Genomic DNA, 26,465 nt, shown 5'->3' with positions numbered 1-26,465 from the left:
ACTGATATGTTACAATGTCTGAAATAAGGATGGAGCTACGTAGAGGCACAGGCTGGCTTCAGTTTTTACTGCAATGTGGTTTTCGCCGGCCAATGCTCTTGTGATTCGTTGCTCCCTGAAGGAGGCGGGGGAGAGCTGAGCCAGCAGAGCTAACAGGCTGCAGGAATCAAGAGAAGCATTGGTTGGTTCCATGATTTTTCCTACATTGTGATTTTTGCATAGCACACACACAAACATCCTTATTCACGATACATTGCCAGGTCAAAAACTATGAAACCGATATCACGATATGGACTTCAAACGGGGTTTGAACGATATATCGATAAATCGTCCAGCCCTAGCAGGCAGTTCCTATTGCCATACAAACATTGCCCGTCATGATGACAAGCATCTCAGTAGTGCACTCACATAATAGTCTGTTAATAACAGCTCCAGCTTGGTCTCTGTAGCAGGCATGGACATTTCTTCTCCTAACATCTGTGTGTCCTTGTGTGCATCAACTTCACTGACTGCATTATGAAGCCTTGTGTGGCACTAGAATAAGGACAAACAAGATTCAATATGAAAAGAAGCTCTAATAATATTTAGATGGAAGTGAACAGCGCTTGGAATGAACTAGTCCCATTGAACAAAGTTCATTAACTAGTTCAAAAACTACACCTGAAAGTAGTACTTGTAAATGTCAGGTGTTCTAAAGGTGAATAAAGTTCAGTTTGGGGGTAGAACTTTGAATGATTTATAGTTCATCTTCATGTTCATTACTTTTGCCCTCGCCATCCACCAGCAGGAGGCCCGGACTCTTAACTTTCATTTTTATTTAAAAAAATCAACCAAACATTTCTAAAGAAAGTTGCAAAGCTAAATGTGGCAGGAACGGTCTAAGGCTTATTAGGCTATTGCTAAAGACACTAAGTCAGCCACTGTTGCTAAGGAATCAGAAGGAATGTGAGGCATTTCCTGCACCTGTTCCTGGACCTGTACTTCTTGCTGTAAGCTATTCAGGTTAGAAGAGAGAAATGCCTCACATTCCTTCTTTCGGATTCCTTAGCAACAGTGGTGCTTTGTGCCTCTAACAGCTGTGTAGGTGGCAGAAATAAAACAAAGTAAGTCTTCTAGTATGGAAATACAATTATGGGGAAAGTTTAACCTGCTTACGTTCTGTCTGTCAGACATCTTATTACTTGTGTGTGGCCTCCGATTTGCTTTTGGACATTGGTTCAGCATACTGGCTGGTAGAAGAGTTTGGATTTGATATCCCGCCTTTCACTCCATTTTAAGGAGTCTCAAAGCGGCTCACATTCTCCTTTCCCTTCCTCCCCCACAACAAACACTCTGTGAGGTGAGTGGGGCTGAGAAACTTCAAGAAGTGTGACTGGCCCAAGGTCACCCAGCAGCTGCATGTGGAGGAGCGGAGACGCGAACCCGGTTCCCCAGATTACGAGACTACCGCTCTTAACCACTATACCACGCTGGCTGCTGAAAAAATGTATGCCAAGGACAAACTTTTTATGAACTAAAAGGTTCATTTGGATGAACTGGAACTGAACCAGTTCATTTTGAAAAACAACGTTCTTGAACTGGCAACAGTTCCTTTTTAAAAACGAACTTTCTAACCACTGGAGGTGAAAAATCCTAATATTACATACCGCAATTAGGTTCTGTGCCAAACTGGAAAGATGCTGGCTGTAACAATTTAATGTATTGCACAGAAGATGCAGTCGCTCCTTTTCGAGTTCTAGGATGCTCTGTTTAAAGGAAGGGAGGAAGCCATTACCACAAAAAATGGGCAATCTGCAAGGATTAGATTGGTCTGCTGCACACAGAGCCACCAGAGGAACCCCGTCCCCAATCCAGTCCATGCAAAAATAGCTCCTGCAAATGAGAACCCGCCACATCCCAAGACAATCTGCTCCACTGCTGAACAGCATTACCAATAGGAAGCGTTCCTAATATGTCCCCCAAAACCTGCCCTGCAATTTCCTTCCATGGTTTCTAGTCATGCTAGAACTATTATTTGGAGCGCAATTTCTGTTCTCATCCTGAAGCAAAGTTCTTAACCCGAGGTACTATTTCTGGGTTAGAGGAGTCTGTAACCTGAAGCGTATGTAACCTGAGGTACCACTGTACTATCAACCTAGGTAAAGGTAAAGGACCCTTGGATGGTTAAGTCCAGTCAAAGGCGAATATGGGGTTGCGGCACTCATCTCGCTTTCAGGTCGAGGGAGCCGGCATTTGTCCACAGACAGCTTTCCAGGTCACATAGCCAGCATGACTAAACTGCTTCTGGCACAACGGAACACTGTGACGGAAGCCAGAGTGCACGGAAACACCATTTACCTTCTCTCTGCAGTGATACCTATTTATCTACTTGCACTGGCGTGCTTTCAAACTGCTAGGTTGGCAGGAGCTGGGAAAGAGCAATAGGAGCCCACCCCATTGCAGGTATTCGAACCACCGACCTTCTGATCGGCAAGCCCAAGAGGCTCAGTGTTTTAGACCACAGCGCCACCCACATCCCTACTATCAACCTACTCATTACATCGCACAGGTACTTAGGACCCCCGTGAGTGGAAAGGGTGTACCCAAACAGCCATAGGTACACATGTGAAGCGCATGATTCTCCCTCCACTGAAATCAACTAGTTTTAAAAGTGTTTTGCTTTGGCTGCATTGCACCCTTCGTCTCTTTTATGTAGGTGTTCCTTTAGCTGAAGAATGCTAAAAGGCTTGGAGCAGAACTCAGCATGTGATTAAAAATACAGTAACTCTGTGGAGGTGGTGATGCTTAACAGCATTTAATTAAATTTCTGCTTCTAGAAAAAAAATGATTGAGTATGAAATTTATGGCCAATCTGTTGATGCTGGTGCTTTTTTGGGGGTGGGAGGGTGTTTCTTTAAAAAGCCTCTTTGATGAATTACATTTCATTACGTTTCAAGTCAGATTATAACGTTGTCTATGACAAACCAGATGTTGCGGCCTTGTTGGATCTACAGATTTTGCCATGGGGGGTAAACGTCCACACTGACCCCATGGGTCACATTCAGTGACGCTTCTGAGCCTCTCTCCTCCCATGCCGCGTCATAGTCATGGCAGTGAGTGTTGTTTTTCACCCCCAGGCAACACACTAGGCCAAAGTACAGCTGAGCTCAACGCAGCAGCAAAAATGACCAGGGATCACCAGCAAAGAGGCTGGGATCTCCTCTCCAGGAGCCCAAATGTTTGCTTCTTCATAAAGCTTCGTTTACAGTTAGGTGCAAACTGGGGCTCTGTGTGAGCCTCCACCCTTTTGAGATGGGTGAGAATCAAGCAATTTCAAGGCTAGATTAAATTGCTTGGTGTGCTGGTGCCAAAGGGATATCTTCCCTTAAGAAACTAGGAAATACAGTGGTACCTCAGGTTAAGTACTTAATTCGTTCCGGAGGTCCGTTCTTAACCTGAAACTATTCTTAACCTGAAGCACCACTTTAGCCAATGGGGCCTCCCGCTGCCGCGGCGCCACCGGAGCACGATTTCTGTTCTCATCCTGAAGCAAAGTTCTTAACCCGAGGTACTATTTCTGGGTTAACGGCGTCTGTAACCTGAAGCATCTGTGACCTGAAGTGTATGTAACCCGAGGTACCACTGTAGAAGCAGCCCCAGAGAAGCAGGGGAAACCCAGCCAGATAGGCAGGACATAAATAACAAAATCATCATCATCATCAAGCAATTCCAGTGGATGTTGCAGGACTGACTTTTTTATTCCCCGGGACGATTTGCTATGCTAGCATGGGGTGACAAATGCATGTACAAACATATGAAGCTGTGTCATTCTGAGGAAATGCCAAGTCAGCAGTGCTCCAGGGTTTTATACAGCCTTCTCTGGAGATATGCCAGAGATGGAGCCTTGGACATACCTCTGAGTTCTGGTCTGATTCACCTGGGGTTGTCTACTCTAACTGGCTCCAGCCTGAGGCCTTTCTAGTTGTTGAGTTGGGGAACTCAACCTGGAACCGTCCTGCTTGCAGAACATGTGCTCAAATCTTGAGCTGCATTTTGATCTGCAGCTCCTCCCTTTAATGTTTATAACTTCCAAGCGTAGTCCTCTGCTCCCAGGACCTTGATTCCCACCAACCTCCTTCCCCTTCTCGAACACACAGCTGTAAATCAGGAGGTACCTCACTGTTCTCACTGAATTGCAAATCAAAATAAAAAATGGATGGCAGTGCAGAAATGAGGCTTGTTTATATTCAAGGGGAAGTGTCAGAATGAAAATGTACAACAGCACAAGAAAAGAACCTCAAACGACTTGCCTGGTGGCAATTTTCTAAAGTGCTTTCCCATTTCAACCTAGTTTTACAGGCGGCTAGATTCTTGTCATAGTAATCTTCATCGTCCTTTCCCAGTTTCGTCGCAGATTTTTCCAGGTTTCTGAGCAGCTGAAATGAAAATATAAATGCAAGTTGTTTAAAAAAAGAGAAAGATGATCCACACAACCCACATGGTTGCAGGCAGATGATTGACTTATCTCACCAGAGGCATTGTTCTCATAGCCGTGTTGGCAGGGGCAAATTATCTTCTATTTATGCACCTGTGAGGTCAGGAGAGGTAAGGCCAACAGCTTAACAGCGTGCTATGTGCATGACAACATGCAGAAAACTGTGTTTTGTGTGTAGCAAATCATGAGTCTTTGCTTCACAATGCTGAAAGTCACCCTCTCCCCTCAAAGACACCTAATAGGGTGACTCTTGCCATTTTATCTAGCAGCCTGGCAGGACCAATGCTTCAGAAAAGTAGGCTATTATTGTTACTACTTTTATAGCCCAACATTCAATTCAATAACCTCACACATGGCTCTTGTCCACCATTTTATCCTCATAAAAACCCTATGAGATAAGCTGGGGAGAGAGATAGTAACTGACCCAAGGTCATGTACGGAGCTTCACCATCAAGCATGGATTTGATTGGGGAAGAAGAAAGGAGGGAGGATAGTGAGGAGAAGTGGTAAACTTATATTCTTATAATTAATGTTTCAGTATGTTTTTATATACGTATGTTGGAAGCCATCCAGAGTGGTCGGGGCTACCCTGTCAGATGGGTGGCGTATTATATTATTATGATTATTATTTAAAAAAATTGGACGTCCCAATTTTCATCAGAGAAATGTTGGGAGTGTATGGAATCTGGGTCTCTCTGGACGTAGTCTAGCCCTCTAACCGTGCCACCACACTGTCTTCATGATTTGCCATCTACCTTAGCTTCTACTGCGGAGGAGATTGCACTGCATCATGTGACCTAATGCTCTTGGCCCAGGGGACACTGGGAATTTTCCTGGGGAAACCCATTCTCTTACACACAACCCACATGGTTGCAGGCAGGTAATCTGGCTGTGTGGAAATCAAGAGGCAAGCGCTTGTCTGAAGATTTACCTTCCTTTTGGTCTTTGGCGAAGCCAACGCTTGGGAGCTCTCTGTTTCGCGGAAGAGCGCTTCGTGGTTCTTGGTTAGCTCCTTTAATTTCTTCTTGGCCTGTCACCAAACACACAGAAATCAATTGGGATGCGAGGGGAACTGCATATTTTTCAAGCTGAGCTGGGGATCAAATTGAGTAGGGATCTCTCATAGACAATTTATTATTTGATGTCGTGATTATTGTTCTCTGCCCAGACTCGTCTTTCACTGACGGAAGGGGTTAGGGCGCGACTCTGACAGTGGGTAAGATGTCATTGTCTTGGAATGGCGAGTGTGGCGTATGGTGCAAAGGAGATCTCATCAGGCAGAGGACAAGTGATGGCTTCTCATTATGCTGCATTCAGTTACTAGCTGCTCTTGAGCAAATAAATTAATCCTTGTGTTCGTAAGCTCCACAAATGGTGTTGATCTAAAGACCTCCACTGAGATTCAGTTGCAGCAAACTGATCTGCACAGACTCACCAACAGCAACCTGGGCTGGAATTCCTGTGAAGTGTGTATCTTCTTCATCTGTGTCACAGAGGTCACATCCACACCGTGCATTTAAAGCACGTGGCTTCCTCCCAAAGAATCCTGGGAATTGTAGTTTGCTCCTCACAGAACTACAATTCCAGGCACCCCCTCAAATTGAAGTTCTCAGGATTCTTTGAGGGAAGCCATGTGCTGTAAATTCATAGAGTGGATGCGACCAGAAACCACTTGCAAATATGTACACACACACACACACACACACACACAAAATCATTTTTAACTTTGTTGATCTGGTCTGGTCTGGAACAGCAAAGATGGGCACCACAGATCTATACAGTTTCTAATGCCTGCCAGTGAAATTTTGGGTGCTGGATACCTTTTTAGTTGATAGAAACACAGGATGGTGCCTTGCACCAGAAAAACAGTGCACATCTTTGTTGTTCCATTGGGAGTGAGGGGAAGGAAAGTTCTAGAGCCAAGTGGAAGAACACTTTTTTCTTTTCTTTTTTTGGCATGCAAAAGGACCCATCTTCAATCATGATAGGACAACTAAAGATTCATTTGTGAAGCTTTGGAGAGCCACTGCCAGTCAGTGTAGACAATATAGAGTTAGATGGACCAGTGGCTAGTGTAAGGAAGCTTCCTATGCTCCATTTAGCCTATAGATCATGTCCTTTGCTGTTAAAGGCTCATACAGATGATACCACATGGGGCTGCCTTTCCTCTCCATAGATGGGTTTTCAAACTCCCTTTATATCTGCATTCTAGCATAGCTAACCAATGCCTTTTATTTCAAACCATGGGACATAATCTAATCAAGCACTTCTTAGCCCCCTTCGCATAGCTGAATTCAACGGGACGCGGAAGAGTTTCCTGTGGTTGATCTTGACTTGGTACCTTTGCAACGACGAAAAATGGAAACTTGCCTTTATTTGTTGACGCCAGTTGCCGGTCACCAGGTCCGCTGCCTTCGCAACTGTATTATCTAGCTTATGGAAGAGAAACACAATGACATTTGAGAAGAATATCATTGCTTGCTTGCTTGCTTGCTTGCTTGCTTGCTTGCTTGCTTGCTTGCTTGCTTATTTATTTATTTATTTGATTCCTCCTCTGTCCTTAACCATAACTTCCCCAGGGAGGCGACAACCATAAAATGTACAATTATATATATATAAAAAAACCAACCATGGGACATCAAAGTGCAAAAAACAATTAAAAGCAGTTACCTATATAAAAATAAATGCAAACACTTGAAAGACAATTCCATATATAAAAACGGTTCTAGTACAGATACATGTACAGTACATATCTTAACTTGTTGAAAGAGGAAGGTCTTTCAACAGAGATAGTTCTTGCCTAATATGAAACAGGAGGGAAATCCAAAGGTCTGGAATGGATCTTCTATTAAGATGGTATCCTGCAGAGCACAATGATGGATTGGGTATATGAGGGGCGAGACAATATGGCTTTGTTCCATTATCAAAGTACAGCCTAAGAATATCTAGCCACATTGGGCCTTTTAAGGAAAGTCGGAATCTAAAGATTTTAAAGGAAATATATATATATTTAGGGCATGTGGACAATAATATTAGCATCACACCAGATTTGTAAGAGGCCCTTTGCAAAACCAAATCCTCATAGACTTAGGTTGTGATCCTGCTACTGCTGATGCAACCAGAAGCCACCAGCAATCAGAAGCCATTGACTTTGACAATGCAGAACTGCAGCCTTACTTAGAAACAGAACTTTGTGCATTATGCATCATCACCTGCAGAGACATTGCACCAGATCATCAGAAAAGCAAGGTTATTTGAACTCACTGCTTTTTTCCTCTTCTCATGCTCCTCCAGGACGTGATTTGTTGGACTTATAGCTTCCATCTGAATGGCTTTGCCAAGTTTCCTGGGCACAGAACATAAAACATATACACCTGCTGCATTAACATTTGCCTTCCGAAAAATTATTTGCTAGACAACCGCTGAGGGAAATGCAGTAAATATTCTCCATGCAATCCCAGAGTAGGCAATAAAAACTGCCATGTTGATTGTACAGGTTTTAAAACCCTCCCAGCTCTCAGTGGACTTTGAATAATGGACCAGACTGTACTTACTTGTGCAAATCGGAGGCAGATTTCATCCCTTCAGAAACACATTGCCAGGCACTGCAAATATAACTGAATGGAGACAAAAAAAAAAAAAAGTGGGGGGGGGGAGGAAAAAGGAAATATAGTATACACATTTATTCTTACTTCAGCACGTCTGCTAAAAATCTGGTCTCAGACACAATACATTTTAACAGTTCTGCATGGAGATTTACATAGGATGCCATTTTGTGCAACTAACTGGGAATCAAACTCAATCCACAACAGTTGTTTTGCAAGAGGAATTGCAGCTGTTTGGCAAGCCACTGTCACCTTAAAAACACAGAAGATGACTTTAAACTTGTGCCAGTCATTTTAGAGAAAAGACAAACCTGGGAACAGCTGCCCCATTCTATTAGACGTTGGGGATTCCACTGACCTCCCCCCCCCCAACACCCCATTCTATTGTTGAGAATGTGGCAGCAGCAACTGTGTGGCAGCATCCCCTCAATACATATGCCTAGCTCAGAAGGCAGCATACTGTAAGTATGGCTGCCAAGAAGGCAGACCATTTATTGAGCAAGGGGTTTCCATTGTTGGGCACAGAAGGGCAAAGGACCAGATGCACTTCTGGAGCTCCATCTGCCATAGGAAGCAATGGGAGCCCATGTACACCCAGGGCTCTAGACTACGACTTTCCATGACAAAGGAAAAAGAAAACCCCATCGGAGCAACTGGGGTCTGGGTGGGAAATGATGTCACTTACCTGACCTTCATTTTGCCCAACGCTTTGGTGAGCTTGTGGGCCAGTTTATCCAGCCCTTTGCCATATGTGATCTCCAAATCAGCCCTGCCAACAAGGAAACCAGAGGTCATGATGCAAGCAGCTCCTTGTATCTTGACAGCAATGATCTGACATTTTGGAAGTATATTCTTCCTCTTCCATGCTGACACACAAGCCACGTCACTCAGCAGTGCCATAACCACTCCTAAGTGCTCTGCTAATGCACCATCATGAATCAGTTATGTCCTGTTTGCCTTCAACATTCATGTACTTTACCCAAGAAAATTGTTTAGCAATACTCATCCACTCTTGCTGGCTTTTATTAGAATTTGATTTCTCAATCAATGCTCTTCAAATGAGGGGTGTGGCAGGGCATGGATAGCAGAGAAACCGGAGGACAAGACCTGACACCAAATTAAAAACAATGAGCTTAAATGACAAGCTTTCCAATTCTCTGGTGCAGAAATGGCACATTAAGGTGAAATGTGTGCACAAGTGGATCTGTTTTCTGCACTGGTTCATACATGTACTGTACTTAAATTGATTTCTTGCACATCATTTAATAGCATGCAATTAAATGTTCAAATTGACTTCACTGTGGTGAAATGAACATTGTATTTGTGCACTGCCTAATCTGCACTAGCTCATTCACACATTCACGCAGGCAATAACATTGGTCACCAACACAGTGCCTATGGGCACCAGTGAGCCCATCAGTACCTTGTACGATGCCCTCAAAAAGGTCTCAGTAAATCTCCCTTCAAAAATCCACAATACACATGAGACTGTTTGCTCTTCCTGCTCCGCTCCTGCTTGCCCCAAGTCTCCTTAAACATGCCCACATGTGACTGAAGGTAATAATTTGATTACTTCCATCCCTTCTGTTCTGAAGGAAGTTGTGCAAATAGCTTTTCTCTGGGAGTGTGGCGATGACTGATGTAGGTGCTTCCTTAGCTCCCATTGACCGAGGGATGGCATGCTCACACCATTTTGTGGTTCTATTTTCCAGCTCTTTAGATGCGGCAGCCATTTTGTGTTTAAGTCACATCCCCACTGCAGCCATTTTGTAGCTGGCACCCAAGGCACTCAAAATTCCAAAAAGGTTGGAGACCCCAGCATTAATCAAAGGGGCACCAAATAAATATTCAGGGGAGGCAACCATCGCTTGGTAGTAGAGCGCACACTTCATAGGCAGAAGTTTCCATTCTTTTCATTGCCATGCAAAAGAATCAGAACAGCTGATGATGAGGCTTATATGTTCACAAGGTAAATTTATTACCCACCGACGTGATTTAATGTAGTTCATCTCATGACAAATGTCATATTTTATTATCCAAGTAGCATGGAAGTAATGATGATGATATCCCAAGCTTGTAAAAAAGGAAGAGAATTGAGGGGGTTTTGTGTGTGCCTGAATTTCACTTGTCCTACTGCATAAGTGGTAAAGCATTTCATCATATTTAGAAAAGAATTACTTTCAAAAAGGTGTCTCCTAGAAAGGGGAGCCTTGAGGTTTAAGATGCAAGGCAAATCTTCTGTGGAATGGCAATTTCTCTTTGGAATGCACAGCTAATGAAATCCTTGCTCTCTACTCAGAATATCTGACAGTAAAATGAATTAGGTTTTCAGGATGAAATAACAAGTTAGAGCTAAAAGCCTTCCTCCCAGCCTTCCCCCTTGGGTGAAATGTGTCTTAGTAAATCTTCCGAAACTCTGTTTGTGACTTTACAAAATCAATAGCAATTGCAGGAACAATATGACTGCTAAATCGGGGCACAATCCAGCAAAAAAAGGCAACCTGGTGAATCAAGTTGGTCACCTTAGTAGAGGCAAGGTCACCAGTCATACGCGCAGGATGTGGCTTTTGGCAATCCAATCAATGAAACCCAAAATTAATGCAATATTGTGGCCCTTGCGAGAGGAGCCTGTTGTTCAAATCTAGGCCTAATTGGGCCTAGATTAGGTGAATACCACCACCTGTCTCCATGAAAGATAATCCTTTATCCTGCATGACCTATCTATACCAGATACAGGAAAAAGGGATAACGCCTCCATGATCCAATCAATGCCGGAATTTCCTTTGAGGCTTTTGTTTTTGAGAGTACAAAAACTCCAGGCTTCAAAGCAACAATATTTCTGGCTTCAGGATCTGGTTACTCAGTTCCACTATGAAATCATTTGCTGGATCACTTGTGTGGGTTCTGGCTCCCCAGATCCACCCTGTTGAGCATCACTTCACTGAAAATCACTTAGATGCACATCACTCTACTGAACTGCTTAGTTAGCCAGAGCTCAGGGGTTTGCCTCCCCTAGGGGTTTCCCCTTTCTATCTCTGGACCCTTGCCTGCTGAAGGTCCCCACTTGCTTACAGATGGCTCCACTGCAACCCAGGTTAGTTTCACACTGGTTGGCCTGTCAGAACCAGTGCAAAAGTCTACTCTGGCTGGATCCAGACACACCAAAAAAGAGTTGCAGTTAAATGCGTTGCAAACTTTGTATGGAACTCCACAGTGCGATCTGGTGTCACAGTGTTAGAATGCATGTAAAGCAAATGCATTTTTTCTTTGCCAATGTAGCTGAGTCCTCTGATTAGGTTTACATAACCAAACGTGTGTCAGAACTGCAGGCAGATGCATAGATCACAAACTGAACATTTCAATGAATGGGAAACCCCAGAAAGGCATCAGAGGAAGCCGCTGTTGTTCAAGCCAAGTAGGGCTATGGAAGTTCAAGCCAAGTGTGATCCTGTTAGAGGAATCTCTAGTGGTTCCCGCCAAATATCCTCTCTGCTGCAGTTGCCGTGCAGGTGAATTTCTCCAGATTAACCATTGTGTATAATGGACTGGGTAAGTGCAAGCCTAATGAATCCCTGGAACTTCTTCCTTATCAAATGCAAACAGGTAGCCCTATTTAAGGATGACCTGGTCATAGGGCAGTGACAGTACGGTAACCTCCAGCAAACTCCTTTCCACAGTAACTGGATGAAGCCTACATTTATGTTTTCCTGTGAAATGCCTTCCCCTTTCTGCATAAGGAACATCCCAATCACCCGGCCATGAGTTCTAACTACACAGAGACCTTGGGGGGACATTCTGCCACAAGGAGTCAGGAAATGTGTGTTGATATGTGTGCAATGGCCCAGTACCTGAGTTAATTAACACTTAACAATTAACGCTGTCCACCCAGCCCTGTCCTTAATGAGATTACCCTCTGCGTTAAGAGCTAAACTCCATATGAGGGACTCTTTCCTATAACTGGGCACCTCTCAGTCTGCACTGCATTTAAGTTATTTGGGATCATCCAGTAGACTGCTCCACACCACTCTTTTTCAAGGGTGCTGCTCCAACACTTCGGATGTCAGCAGGAGCAAAGTATCGCCATCCCCACTCCCTACTCTTGCCTCTTCCCACTTCCCAGCCATGCCTGTTGCTTTTATTTTGGGTTAGTCAGAACTCTTGTGGGAAGCAATGAATCCAGGGTAGAATTGGACTTTGCACAATCTATGAAGGCTTGCCTGATTTAGGTCAAAGCAAAAAGTTCACACCTAATATTAAACTATGGTTTCGTGTCATGGGGATGAGCTGCAGGGAGCCTTGGGCTTGCAAACTCCTCACTCCCCACTTCTCACTGGTGTAGCTTGCAAGGGGATCAGCAGCTTCTACTTCTGTTTTAGATTAACCACAGTTTAGGGTTTGGACAGCATGCTAAACTCCTGTTAACAGTGGTTTGTTGAAACATACTATGGCTTCACGTTGGCTTGTTTAAACAAACTATAATTATGGTTACCCACAGTTTACCTGGTTCAGATGATGTAGCAACCTGTGCTTAACCAAAAAGGGGGAAAGCTTTCAAATTCCTCTGTGTGGCTGTCCTGAAGGAGGAGGCACATAAACCCAAGGTTCCCCTACACTACTTGTCTCAACCATGCAAAAACCATGGTTTAGGGTTACATCCAACTGAGCTCATCATCAGGCCAAAGTAAGAAAATCCACGTAACTGTATATGCTGCCTTGAAGCTGGTCCTTGCTATTAGACCTTTTCTCCACTCCCCTCCTTCACATTCCAGCAGCCACCCTAGTAATTACTGGATGAGCAAGTTATATTTCAAGTGGCATCAGACCAAGCCTTATAGAAACTGTTTGAACATGCAGGGAGGAAATGATAAGCAGCCTTGTATTATAGAAGTCTGTTCTCCCCGCTCCCTCCGCTGGCACACACATACCATTTGGAGAAAATAATTTGCCATCTGAGCAAACAAGGGAGATTGAAGTCTACCAGGTTAAGGGGACACATACATACCTCTGCTGAAGAATAGACATGAGTTGCTTGCAGAAATTATCTCCATTTTTGGAAAATCTTTTCAGATCTTGATATGCCCTGTCATACTGAAAACACAAGATACAGACTTGTTTACAGGCTTTAAGGTTTGGGCAACATTTCAGGTCTGCACTCGTTCTGCCTGCCACACAGGAAAAGCAAAGCGTAGGAAGCAGGTGTGTAGCTTCTGTGGGAAGAGAATGAGTATTCGCAGTAGCAAAGGTTTTCTTTTTCTTTTCCATCACTGAATAGGGAATGCAGTGATTGCATACTTTTAAGCCAGAAAACCAGCTGTTGATAATGTACAAGGTCCTTAGGTATGCCTGAATTATTGCTATTACTATTATCATTCCTTAAACAACAGGTAGAAGTTCCCAGTGGGTGGATTGCAACGTCTCCCTGAAATCTAGCCAAAATCTCCACCCAACAGAAATGATATCCACACACAGGGAGGAGACCTTTACAAAATCAACAGAGTTTCTGTAGCACCCACACATCTACACACCCCTTCTGGCATTGAGAGATCTCACACGGCTTAAATAAAATGGTTCTCAGGGTTCGTTTTGTTTCCCATTCCCAATTCCATCACCCCATGCAAACATTGTGCCAGGTCAAAGCCCATATGGAAGTGTTTCCATTATAACGCACTCACAGGTCTGAAAAAGAAATAATGGAGATAACTCTCCTTTCACATTAAAGGCTCCCCTCCTGCCAATTTGGGGAAAGGCCAGTGTATGGAGGGTGGATGGGGCTGTGGCTCAGTCTAAGCTTTGCATCCAGAAGATTCCAGGGTCAGTCCCTTGCATTTCCAGGTAGGGCTAGAAGAAGGGACTCCTGCTAGAAGCCTTGAAAGCTCCTGTGTTGTCAATCTTGAGTTAGAAGGACCCACGGGCCCAGTAGAAAGCAGCTTCCCATTTGGTGTGCTAGGTTTCCTCACTTGCACAAAGCATTCCTGCTCATTCAGATCTCTCTGTGAGCCAATGTCCAGTTTGTGATTAGGCAAGTCATTATTTTGAAGAAGCTCCTCTGCAAAGAGATGCTCCCCTTTCTCTTGACAAGCCAGAAGTGGAAGGTCACTCTTCCAATGCTGCTATGCATTGCCTCCTTTAATATAGTTTCACCGAACATTTTAAAAAAGGAGACTATCCTCTCTATGCTATGCTCTCTGCCTCAAATGCAAGTGTTTTGCAAAGGGTGGAGGAGATCCAGGGAGGAAGGGATCAGGATTATGCAAGAAAAGGCTTTTTTTTTGTTTGATGGAAGCACCGCACCTCCTCACATAGTCCTTTGTGAAAAGCATGCTCTGTGACAATTCAGCACAGACCCATTCATTATACCAGTAGAGTTCAACATTCGCAACCGTTACTGCATATAGCCTGCTATTTTATTATTATATTAATAGATCACTGGTTTCATTCGACATAATGCTAAGGTGAACATTCCGGCAGTGTGAGGATTTTTCCTTGCATGACAGAACCATTTCCTTCCTGCAGTCCTGGCATTCCCGCTAAATGTGTTCTGGATTCCCCCTCGACAAGCTTCCTCAGCAGATGTGGGGATGGCAAAGGGCATGCGCATAGCGAGAGGAGACGTGGGGAGAACATACCTTCCAACATTTCTCCAATGAAAATAGGGACGTCAATAATAATAATAATAATAATAATAATAATAATAATAAACCCTGCCCATCTTACTGGGTTGCCACAGCCACTCTAGGCAGCTTCCAACATATAAAAAAACCATAATAAAACAATTAAGAACTTCCTTCTACAGAGCTGCCTTCAGATGTCTTCTAAAGGTTGTATAGTTACTTATCTCCTTGGCTCAGGGTTCGCAAAATTGCGTATCTCCTCCCACCCCCACCCCCACTGAAAATAGGGGCATCCTAAGGAAAAGCAGGACATTCTGGGATCAAATCAGAAATTGAGACGGCTTCTGTAAATCTGGAACTGTCCCTGGAAAATAGGGACACTTAGAGGGTCCCAGAGAATCACCTTGGGCTCATCTTACATGCAGAAACTCATGACGACAGTTTTCTGAGAACGGATGACCAATACGCCCAACAACTATACCATGCCATAATGAAATGTTTAAATACAGTGGTACCTCGCAAGACGAAATTAATTCGTTCTGCGAGTTTTTTTGTCTTGCGATTTTTTCGTCTTGCGAAGCATGGATTTTGGAAAAGCTTCAAAAATCACCAAAGTCTTCAAAAACCTCAAAAAAGGCTACCACACCGCGTGCTATGAGTTGCTCCTCAAAGTCAAGTCGCAACTGCACCCCCTGAATGCACAGTTTTAAGAAAAAGGAAACAAACTTGCAAGACGTTTTCGTCTTGCGAAGCAAGCCCATAGGGAAATTCGTCTTGCGAAGCAACTCAAAAAATGAAAAACTCTTTCGTCTTGCGAGTTTTTCGTCTTACGAGGCATTCGTCTTGCGGGGCACCACTGTATTTCTTTGATTGTCCTTGAATCTTCCTGCCACACTTGCCATCCTCTCCTGCCATACCAGTGTGGTGCACCACACCCTTTGAGGACCAGTGTGTCAGCGCATAGAGTTTGTTGACCACCACCCTGTATTAATTTTAGTATAGCTATGAGAAATACTGCATCATGCCTTTCCACCCAAAGTGACCAAAGACAGAGCTAACGCCTGCTATAAAATATTATTATTGCTTTCATTAGTTACAATTGTCATGCTGGCAATAGCTTACGAGGGATGTTTACCCTGCAATTGATTACTAGGCATTATGGTAACATTTCTCTTTTCTAGAGATTTTTTTAGATAAAAGTATGTCAAATCCAAAGAAGCAGATTTTGCAGCAGAAACTTCTGCTGGCTGGCTCCCAGTTCTCCTGCTGTGCAAGATGCAGCTTGCTAGAAGCAGCAGCCATATTAATATTTTATATCGGATGTTAAATCTTTGCAAGGCATCGGCACTCACTGACGAAGCTGAGCTGTACAAAACAACAAAACAGCAGCACTTGGAGCAATTTCCCCCACACGCACACACATAATGGATGCACAGCAAGCCTGGAACTGCAAGTGGTCCTGCCATCTCTTAACAGAGGCAAAGGAAACAAAACGCTTGCTCAAATCCTTGGTAGATGTTGAAGGATCAACATGTGCAAGGCATCCAGCGGCCACGTGAACGTTATCCCCAGGGTGGTGTGCGGTTAGCTGGTTTGTTTTGAATGCAGCTGTACGGAAGTGTGGGTCTGTGGGGGCAGGACTGGCTGCAGTGGGGAATTGTGCTCCTCTCCAGTGGTGTAGAATGGGGGGCACCAGGGCAGTTGCCCCAGGTACAAAATTGTTAAGGGTGCCAAATTTCCCAGTGCTCCCTCAATAGAGCTTCCATTCCTGGGCTCCAGACAACGGATCAACTCTTCTCTTCTTAGCTCTGCAGCTGAGATCTCCCAGGTGACGTGGATGCCGTTGGGCAGTTGAATGTGCATGCATACTCCGTCTGTTTCCCTCCTTCCCACCCACCCCCTCAGCATGGCCCGGGGCTCAGGCAACCCACACTATGCTACTGCTCCTCTCTCTAATTGCATGCTGTGTTCCTGATCAAAACCACCCTCCCTGCGCAGTTTTCCTCCCCTCAATCTTCTGTTTAGTCAGAAGCAGATCCCATTGCGTTCCAGTGGGGCTCACTCCCAAGAAAGTGTGTTTACGATTGCAGCCCTGAACTTACGGTTATATATCTTGTCTATATCCCTGTGTCTCCCCAGACAATTCAGAGGAGACAATTTCACGTGACTTATTTATTTATGTCCTTATTTTTGATAACTCACGTTGATGGAGCATAGGGCCTCAGGATTGTGGGTTCGAGCCCCATGTTAAGCAAAAAGACTCCTGCATTGCAGAGGGGTTGGACTAGATGGCCCTTGGGGTCCCTTCCAACTCAACAATTCTATTATTATTCTTTCTCAGCTTCTCACATCCATCTTTGGATATATACCTCTTCTAAGTTCTCCCCAGTTTTCTGCTGCATATTTATCCACCTTTCCCCTCAGATTAGCTTTTCCTCTAAGAAAACCCCGTTTTATCCTCACATCAGCCCTGAAAAGTAATGAGAGCCAGTGTGGTGTAGTGGTTAGAGCGGTGGACTTGTAATCTGGTGAACTGGGTTCGCTTCCCCACTCCACCACATGCAGCTGCTGGGTGACCTTGGGCTAGTCACACTTCTCTGAAGTCTCTCAGCCCCACTCACCTCACAGAGTGTTTGTTGTGGGGGAGGAAGGGAAAGGAGAATGTTAGCCGCTTTGAGACTCCTTCGGGTAGTGATAAAGCGGGATATCAAATCCAAACTCTTCTTCTAATGACTGGCTCAAGGTAACCCAGTAAGATTCACAACCAAAGGATGATTTAAACTTGCTTCAGGGAAGTGTTACTTGGCCTGCTTCTCTGTTCCAATCTACGTTACAGCTTCTGAACTGAACTCAAGGCAACCATTCAAATGATCAGGCATCACATACACGGCTTAAGCCTAACATTTGAGTAGAGATAATCAGCAACAGGAGGCCTTGGGGCCAAATCTGGTCCTTTGAAAACGACAAGCTGTCTAGCTTTGCAAGAGGTGTGCTGGGGTGGGGGAGTTGTGGCTCTGGCAACATCACATGCCCACAATACTCTCCCAGGGCAGGGTGGGAATGCAACAACAAATATATAAAACTGCCCTGCTGCAAAATAGCAGAAACAGCAACTTAACCCCACCCAGCAGCTCTCTCTGCCTTCCAGGTTCTGACGAGGATACGACGAGACACCCACCACCTTCGAAACTCAGTCCAGCATCCTTGGCTACTCTTTGAGCTTTGCTAGGCCTCTGTCCAGAAAGCCGGTGCCACATCTGTGAGGCTGGGAAGAGGAATCTTGAAGAAGCAAACGGGGTGTATGCGTGTCGCATTGCCAGCAAAGCACTTTGGAAGATCAATGTCACAGCTCAAGGGCAGGCAGAAAAATCAGTCCCTCTCTCTGATGTAGACCACCAGCCAGGTACCAGTGGCTGTGAATCATGAGTTCATTGTGGCCCCCAAACCCCACATATACTAAGCTGAGAGAGAGAAGGGGGGGAGGGCTATGAATGAAATAAGAGGTTACTCACTGTGCAGCCTTCCAGTGGGTTCTTCATTCTGAACTGCCAGATTCTGTTCTCGTATTTCTGCCTCTGCCCTAACTTGTCCGCTTGGAATTCTAGGAGGCTGGAAGTTCCATGGCAATCAAGCTGGTGTGTCAGCCAAGTGGCTAATTAAGGGACTAACCCTGCAGCTGATTTCATCCCAGCTACTTCCTGGTAATGAAAACAAGATCCAGAGCCCCTCAAACAATCGCATACAGCAAGGTGACCAACAACTGTTATGGCCCCTTGCCTTGTTTTTCTGTTACATTGGTACCTTGGGTTAAGAACTTAATTCGTTCTGGAGGTCCTGAAATCGTTCTTAACCTGAGGTACCACTTTAGCTAATGGGGCCTCCCACCGCTGCGTGATTTCTGTTCTCATCCTGAAGCAAAGTTCTTAACCCAAGGTACTATTTCTGGGTTAGCGGAGTCTGTAACCTGAAGTGTCTGTAACCTGAAGCGTATGTAACCCGAGGTACCAGTATAATGCATTTACAAAATGTTTTGAAATTCTTTATGAATTAATTCATTAATAATAAACCAGGCTTAACTTTTAGCAAATGTTTTGCTACTTGGGTTTGACTGGTCATCTGTATCACATCATTAGGGTTGCCATACATGGGATTTCCAAGTGAAACTAGCAGCTGGGAGGAAGTTTGGGGAAATGGTGATTTTGAGATTGATTCCTAAGAAAAGCCCAACAACTTTGTGTTCCATTTCCCAAAAAAGGCTTAACAAATTTTGTGTCCTGAATTTTACTTCTAGAAATATGGCAACCCTATAACTGCACGAATGGGACACAGTTGACCTAGGGCCAGCTGCATATCTTAGGCTGAACTACCTTGTACACCTCTTGTGTAGATCAAAGGGAATGGGGTTTTTTTTTGGGGGGGGGACTCTCTAAGTGGTGTTTTTGTTGTTGTTGTTGTTTTTGCTTTTCCTCTCATTTCTTGAACATTAGGTTAAAGTCTCTCCCTCCAGCTCCAAAGCTTCTCACCCTGCCAAAACAAAAGACCAGGTTTGCCTTTCTGCAGAATAGGTGCAAGAATCACACAAGTTCCAGCCACGAGTGGATTTAAGGAGAAGAGTGTCTGCAACAGTGCCTGCTCTCATAGGAGAAACCTAGATTTCCATAGAGGGAGAAACGGGGCCAAGACATTTTTGCTGCCTGAGACAAAAAAATAGCTTTTCTGCCACTGCCGCTGGCTCCACCACCACGACCTGAAGCGACAGGAGGCAGCCTGGGGACGCCCTGGTGCACTGAAGGCAGTGGGGGAGAAAAAAGGAGGTCAGAGAGGAGTGAGAAGTGGCGGCGGCGGCAGCAGCAGCCCTGTTCTTACCAGGTGACAACTATGGGTGACAAGCGAAAGAGGCAGGGAGCAGCATGTCCCTGGACCTGCTGTTCCATGTTCAGTCCCTGGCATCTCCAGGGTCTCAGGAAGCCGGGGATGTGAAAAGCTTTGGCCTTAGATGCTGGAGAGCAACTTCCCATCAGGGTAGACAATGGGGAGATGTAAACAGACAAGTAGTAGAAGGCTATGCACACACACTGCAAAGAAGGCAAGTAAAGAGGCCTAATACTTTAGTGTTTATTATGAAAGTGTTTTCAAATCAAAATTCACAATATTGATTGGATCCAAATATTCCAGGAAGAATTTTAATTTTTCATATTTAAAAGGGGGGGGGGGGGGGAGAGAGAAAAGAAACCCAGAAGCAAAATCCAAGGCTAAAACACAGTGCTGTATTTCTGACAGTGAAATATACCAGTAAGTTATAGTTCAAACTGTTGGATTGTCTTGAAAACACAGGTGGAAAATTGCACCATTTTGTCCTGACCTGACCTGCTGAAAGTAACCACCATGCAGAGCACACAAATGTGGCTACTGTTTTCAGTATATAGAAATTTGCAGGGAGATAGAAATACACCCTCTTGTGCATCAAACCAGCGTGTACCGTTCTTCTTTGAGATGATTCTCATTACCAGTGGTCCTAGTCATCACTACATATCACTAAAGCCCTAGGCTAAAATTAAGGCCAAAATAAATACTATCAAAATACATGTACCCCCTCCTGCCCTCCATTAAAGTAAGTGGAGGCTATTTCCTAAGTGTATAACTTTATACAAGCAGATCAGTTGCTTCAGTTTCTCTGTCATTACAACTGGAACTTCCTTGTAAGAAAAAATGTGCTAAGTAACTTCTCAATAAATAAACAAATAAATACCAAGACAACTATTTTTAAAAGGAGAAGCTAAAAAATATGGGCAGTTTTTAGCAACGTCCCAGTAGAATCCAAACAAACCAAATCACACTCAAGTCATGCCTAAGTGCAATCAGAGGATTTTTGAAGTTTTGATTTGTGATTTCAAGGCAACTCCATTTATTAAACACTGTGGGTTTTGAGTATTTTGGTCATTCTCACAGTGGCCTATAGAACTGTTGTAATTTTATTATTTGACAAGAGGATTCAGTAATGAATACAGGAGGAAATATAACACCAGGAAGCCTTTAAACAAAAATAAAAATAAAACAATTGGGAGGAGGGGGCAAATAAAGAAATCCCATCTTCTTCTCATTTGTGAGAATTACAGAAAGCCGAAATTAATAGCGTATGAGTTTGGGGAGATGAGAAATATGGACTCCAATAGCCCTATATTCAGAACCCTCTACCATACACTGCAAAAGGGAATGGCAGAAGAACGTCGACCTGAACCACCAGAATACCGTGTAACCTATGCCTTCATATGTACAATGTAAAGACATTCAAAACAAGCTGGCATTGGGTTACACAACTATCTGCCCATAGTTTATTGCAAAATACAGCACGCTCACATCTATGCACGCACGCACGCACGCACGCACGCACGCACGCAGGCACACACAATAATTTTATTGTTTGTTGCAACACGCTCTGTTCCAGTAGAAGAATGACTTGAAAGGAAAGGTGCATTAATTGATAAAAGAACCACCATGATCACTCCATGGCTTGATATTGTCACTTTTTTGATTATGTGTGAAGATTGGTGATTACCCTCCTTTCCCTACAGTCCCAAATCTAGGCTTTCGGGGTTTATATGCTCATTAGTTCCTTGCAAGTTACAACATGCCAGCTGTTAAGGAAGAAACCAGCTTCACTGAATGACAGCAGGAAAGGGGGAGAACGTGCCGTGCAAATGCTTCCTAAGGGAAGCTAAGATTTCTTTGCACACCGTTTCCTCTCGTTTAGCAACCCATCCGCAATATCTCCCCCATAAACAAACTCTGGGCTAGTTCACAGAGGGTACTGGCACGTAGACCATGGAAGTGGCAGGGTACAGGGGGAGAGCTTGGGACTCATGTTCCTTTCTCTCCCTTGTATACAGCAGGGATGGCTGGCATGTTGCCCTACAGATGTTGCTGCATTCCCCGTTCCCTTCAGCCCAGCATGGCCAGACATCAGGGATGATGGGAAATGTAGTCCTGAAGCATCTCAAAGATACCACTCTTGGCATTCTTGGTATAGGGAGCTTAAATATCAGCTAGGGTTTAGACATGCCGGCATCTATGCAAACCCCACTGAAGTGTGCAGCCAAAAAAAAAGGATGCACAGATAATGTGCACAGGCCCAAGATCACATTCAAGGTTCTGCACGCAGAGGGGGGGGGGAAGCATGAGTGAATCCCAGGCTGAACCCACATCCTGCCAGATTTTGGGGCCTACATGCTGGGTCTTCTGTGAACCAGGCCTCGGATATAAACATACACAAAGGGGTGGGTGGGTGGGAGAATGGAAAGTAACTCCACAAGAAATGAAGTCATGTGTTGAACAAATTCAAAAATGGCAACGAACATACGTGTATATTTCTTTTTGGCATTTTAAAAATCTGGCACTCTACAGTCGGGATGGAGAGTGCAAATCAAACCCCACACTTCCATCCTCAAGTGGATATATATGTTGAAGATACCTGGTCTTCACTCATTTGTCCCACTTTAAAAATATACATAAAAACACACTTTTTTGTTTTTGTTTTTTAAAAAAAGTGTGTTCCATGCCAATACTTAACTGAGGAAATGCACACAACAGTAGATCTTACTCCACTACCCCAAGAGCTGGCTAATAAAAAAGTTCAGTCTAGCTAATGGCTACTAACTTCCACACACCGTTTTTTCTTCATTTTTGTCGCTACGCTACACATTTCGGTCACTGCATCTTTTACTCTACTGCTAAGAGACCACACCAAAGAGCTTTTTTTTTCTAACAAGAGCTTGTTTACACAAGACAGTTTTGATAATACTAATCCAGGATTAGTTTCTAGAAGGGCTTCCTGTGATTGATTACATGTTTTCTTTCTTCCTGGATCCAGCGGCACTTGGCATACACCATAGTGAGAGGCTAACATTGAATTTACGGGCCTACAAAGCGTATTCTCCCTAATTTCAATCCCCTAAGTGAATGGGGAAGCCCTTCCTGCATCGACAGCATCAAAGCGTCTATATCCTTGGTGTTTAAGACTGAGCTGTAATGAAGTCATTTTGTAACCCAGCTAACTTCACATCGTGCTTTGTAACAGTTTTCTGGTTGCCTGAGGCAAGGTTCAGGAGCTTTCCTCCCCTTAACCTGATTACTGTGCATTTCACTGCAACAGTGTGAGCTTATAGAAGCTAATGATGGCAGCTGTTGGTTCTACATTCCCTCCAAAAGCAATGCTTCCACATTCTGGGAAAACCAGACATCTGTCCAAAACTCCTGCCTAAGCAACGCCATAGAGCATTTTGAAAGTCCCAGCCTCCCAATCTGTGTTTGTTGTAAAACTAACCAAAAAACTGAATATAAACTATTGATGCATCCACTTTGCCTTACTATGACAGCGCTTCACAGCCAATGCCCATGAGACTCTCTTTATTCAAGTTCTATGCTGCACAGAGGACTCAAAACTGAGATGCACCGGATTATTAGTTATGAGAAACTTAAGAGCCAACCCACAATGACTCTTAAATGACAGAATGGAAAGAGAGATTCTAGTGGCAACTAATATCCAATATCCATAGCGGTTCTGATATTGTTTTATATCCCTCCACTCTAATATACTTCCTGTTCTTCAGCTCTCGAGTTACTTTTACTACATTCACTTTATGGGCACCCTTAATTTGTGTTTTGCATGTTGGCACATGTCACATAACCTTTTTTTTTTTTTTTTTGTATTTTGCAGAGAAACTGATTTTTCCACTGGGTCCTGATGGGCTGAAGTGACACTGTTGGAATATCAACACACGCAACATGAATGAACATAACACAGATATGGAATCTAACTTGTTGTGTCGAGATTTACGAGACCAATCCAGCACACCTCAACCCACTAGGGAACAGCTATTAACCAAAAACATGTTCTGTTGGTTTGGCTTCAAAAATGGCCGCATGAATTGTGATGATAAATAACCTTTCCTCTGCAAAGAACAACCACCTTTCCATTCTCTCATGTATAGAATAAAGCCAGAGTATAATAAATACTGTATGGCTTGAGCAAATGTTAAGGGTGATTTGGTTGCAGGAGATGTGCAAAAAGGATTTATGGCTCAAAATAATTTCTGATGGGAGACAGGGCTCTTATGATTCCAAGCAATTGCTTATTGCTTCTTTCCATCTTTCCCTGCATGTAGTTCTTTGGCATACATGTTACCTCTGCCCAACACCAACAGAAAACAAAAATGGCACACAGAAAAGAGAAGTTGTCTTCTTTGCCGAAACTGGCTTTACTAAGCACAGAAATAATGTGAAAGAAAGGTCGCTTTATCTAAGGATCTTATGGAAAGCAAGGAAACCTCTACTGCAGAGAGATGAAGAGTGGGGGGAAGGATCTAACTCTTGTTATTCCTGCTGATTTCCTTTAAGAACATATCAATAGCTACAGGTAAATCTTTAGCAGGAAATCAACAGGCTTACAACCACTGCCAGCTGTATTTCTCTAGTAATTAAGAAGAGCCTTGGATGCTTGTTGCTGATTCACACTGGGGTACAACTAGCCATCAGTTTTCCATGTTCCTGGGTTGCGCTCAATGGCGCCAATAGTTGCAAGTGTTGTGGGCTAAGAAAGAGAGAAAAGACTGCTATGAGACTCGTACAACCATCAAAGTTCCCTTGGGGACTCTTCTGTGGTGTGGCACAGGACCAGTATTAAGTAAACTGTCCTCTCACAAGTAAGTTGAGGAACTGGGAAGAACCAGGGCACTCTCTTCTCTTAAAATCAGAGCCACCTGGCCACACAATCTACCAAGAACACAACCTCATACCAAGCAGGGTTACTTACAAGGGTTGATGGACTGTGTCCTCGTTGAATCCCAAATGAACTGCCTAATATTTATTTTAAGTGTGGGCAAAAGCTTTCTAGCAGGCACTTAAAAGAAACCTCAGGCAGTAGAACAGGGATGGAAAACCTCTAGATGTTGTTGGACTCCATTGGCCCCAGCCAGAGCTGGCAAAGGTCAGGGATGATGTCCAACGATAATCAGAGAGCAACAGGTTCCCCATCTGAGCAATAAGGCCTAATTTTCACAAGAAGTATGAGAGGAAGTAGAACTGCGTCTGGACTGTACCACTTCAGTGCAAAAGGGGGTGGCACACGTGATTTAATGCAACGTGATATAAAACAATTCCCTGACTGACAGGAGAACGGCTTTAAGCTTGAACATCCTCAACCTATCCCATGACTTCTAGTTTCTATGCACATGGAATATATTTGTATGGCAAAAGTATTCAGTCAACTTAGTCCCCAATTGCTGTATGCAGTGGTACAGTCCAGACACAGGCTGCCAATGCACCATGCAGATATCTTCCCAATGTCTTGTATCTACTTTACTCCCAGTAAGCAATTCTTTTCTGCCTCTATTCTTCTTGATGCTGGTTCTAAATATGATCCAAGTCCAACTTTTGTATACATGACTATGCGCTCAAGTAAGCATCTTTCTTCTGAAACTAAACAAAAGGCATCTCCATAAATTTTTTAAAATCAAACTGGAGGTTAAAACTGCAAGGCAGGACTCATCTGTAAGACTTGAGTTGTTCTTACCTGATGTAAACATAGTTTGGGCACTTGCACAAACAGTGAGCTCTGATCTAATTTGCCACCAATCTTGTAAAAGACAGCTAAAATCCCATCTTACAATAACTACGGTCTCGTATGGACTGGCTCCATTACAGGCGGTTTAGAAATACTAATGCACCATTTTAAAACTCCTCTCTAGGGTGAGGGGAGTGACCACTGTGTTTGTAGTGGGAGTTTCTAAAGTCAGCATCCTTCAGCACAAAAACAGCAAATGAAAACAAAACCAACCTAGAACTAAAGAGGAACTTTTATAAAGTTTTGTTGTAACGCTAGATACCGGGCTAGAGAAATGAAGCACGGAAACGTACCTTAAAACTTGGCAGTCCCTGGCCCTGATGTGAAGTCTGAAAGAGAATCTTGCTCCCTTTCATCCACAAGTCACCCCCAAGTAAGATCTAAAATAAATAATCATCAAAGCCTACAGAAGAAAGTACTGCTCCCATCTGGTCATGTATATATATCTATATACATACAGCATGCCTACATAAAGAACATGGTGTGGCGCTGTCATTCACAAACAGGAAACACAGCAGTACGCTATCAGAAGCTTTAAATACTCCATGTGTTTTGTTTTTCTCTGATGTTGAGAAACAAAAAGAATAAGGGAAGGAAGAAAAGACAAAACGAAACGAAAAACAAAACCCAGCATTCACAACCGATTGACTTCCAGTAGCAAACAGTTCATCTTGTTCGTGTATCCGTGTTTAATCCAGGGATTAGTGTTCCTCTGCGGAGTTGCCCCCAGTGAGATACCCGTTTGTTCCGTTTGTTCCGCTCGTCCCATTGGTGGTGGCTGAGCTGTGGGAGGTCTTTGAATGAGGAGCTGTGGTGGGCTCTTCGTCTGAACTAGACTCAATGTCACTTCGGTCATCCTTCGCCTGCAAAAACAAAACAAAAAAAAACGGGTGTGAAAAAGGGGGAGGGAGGTAACGTATTGGAGGTTATTTCATAACGGAAATTAAATCAACTCTCCCCTTGTTCACACCCCCCAAATCCGAAGTTAAACATAACCTATCAAGCTTCTATCTAGCCTTTACTCTTAAAGCTTTTCATCTGTTTGCTTTCGAGTCTTGCACACAATAGTATGGTGGGGAACAACTGCTCCTGCCCTATCTCATATAAAGTGAGGTTTTGTTGTTTTAACATTGAAGGAGGGCCACATGGGTGAGGGA

General features: G+C 43.8%; 2 protein-coding genes and 1 long non-coding RNA gene across 7 annotated transcripts in view; 1 reads left to right on the top strand and 2 right to left on the bottom strand.

The window, feature by feature from the left end:
• The window catches only part of NOSTRIN (nitric oxide synthase trafficking), a 29,035-nt gene extending 10,737 nt beyond the window's left edge, over positions 1–18,298 (bottom strand). The window contains exons 1-10 of the mRNA XM_079983813.1: positions 18,203–18,298; positions 13,082–13,167; positions 8,765–8,848; positions 8,029–8,091; positions 7,739–7,820; positions 6,845–6,907; positions 5,406–5,504; positions 4,290–4,415; positions 1,647–1,745; positions 409–534 (exon numbers count right to left, since the gene is read on the bottom strand). Of these exons, the coding sequence (XP_079839939.1) occupies positions 409–534; positions 1,647–1,745; positions 4,290–4,415; positions 5,406–5,504; positions 6,845–6,907; positions 7,739–7,820; positions 8,029–8,091; positions 8,765–8,848; positions 13,082–13,167; positions 18,203–18,229 (855 nt within the window). The 5' untranslated portion in view covers positions 18,230–18,298. The remainder of the gene's footprint in view (positions 1–408; positions 535–1,646; positions 1,746–4,289; positions 4,416–5,405; positions 5,505–6,844; positions 6,908–7,738; positions 7,821–8,028; positions 8,092–8,764; positions 8,849–13,081; positions 13,168–18,202) is intronic.
• On the top strand, positions 8,859–23,478 carry LOC307220298. Of its 4 annotated transcripts, none has more exons than XR_013840822.1 (4): positions 8,859–10,048; positions 17,839–18,093; positions 18,296–18,439; positions 23,404–23,478. It is a non-coding gene; the product is annotated as an uncharacterized lncRNA (long non-coding RNA). The 4 variants fall into 4 exon arrangements; XR_013840823.1 differs by lacking the exon at positions 8,859–10,048 and adding an exon at positions 15,257–16,518; XR_013840821.1 differs by lacking the exon at positions 17,839–18,093.
• The window catches only part of CERS6 (ceramide synthase 6), an 83,968-nt gene continuing 77,292 nt past the window's right edge, over positions 19,790–26,465 (bottom strand). For both annotated transcript variants that reach the window (XM_079981393.1, XM_079981394.1), the window contains one exon: positions 19,790–26,171. In XM_079981393.1, coding sequence (XP_079837519.1) covers positions 26,010–26,171 — 162 coding nt within the window. In that variant the 3' untranslated portion in view covers positions 19,790–26,009. The remainder of the gene's footprint in view (positions 26,172–26,465) is intronic.

The sequence above is a fragment of the Podarcis cretensis genome (assembly GCF_951804945.1).
Source record: "Podarcis cretensis genome assembly, chromosome: 1".
Lineage (NCBI taxonomy): Eukaryota > Metazoa > Chordata > Lepidosauria > Squamata > Lacertidae > Podarcis > Podarcis cretensis.
This window is presented reverse-complemented; position numbering and strand designations above follow the sequence as displayed.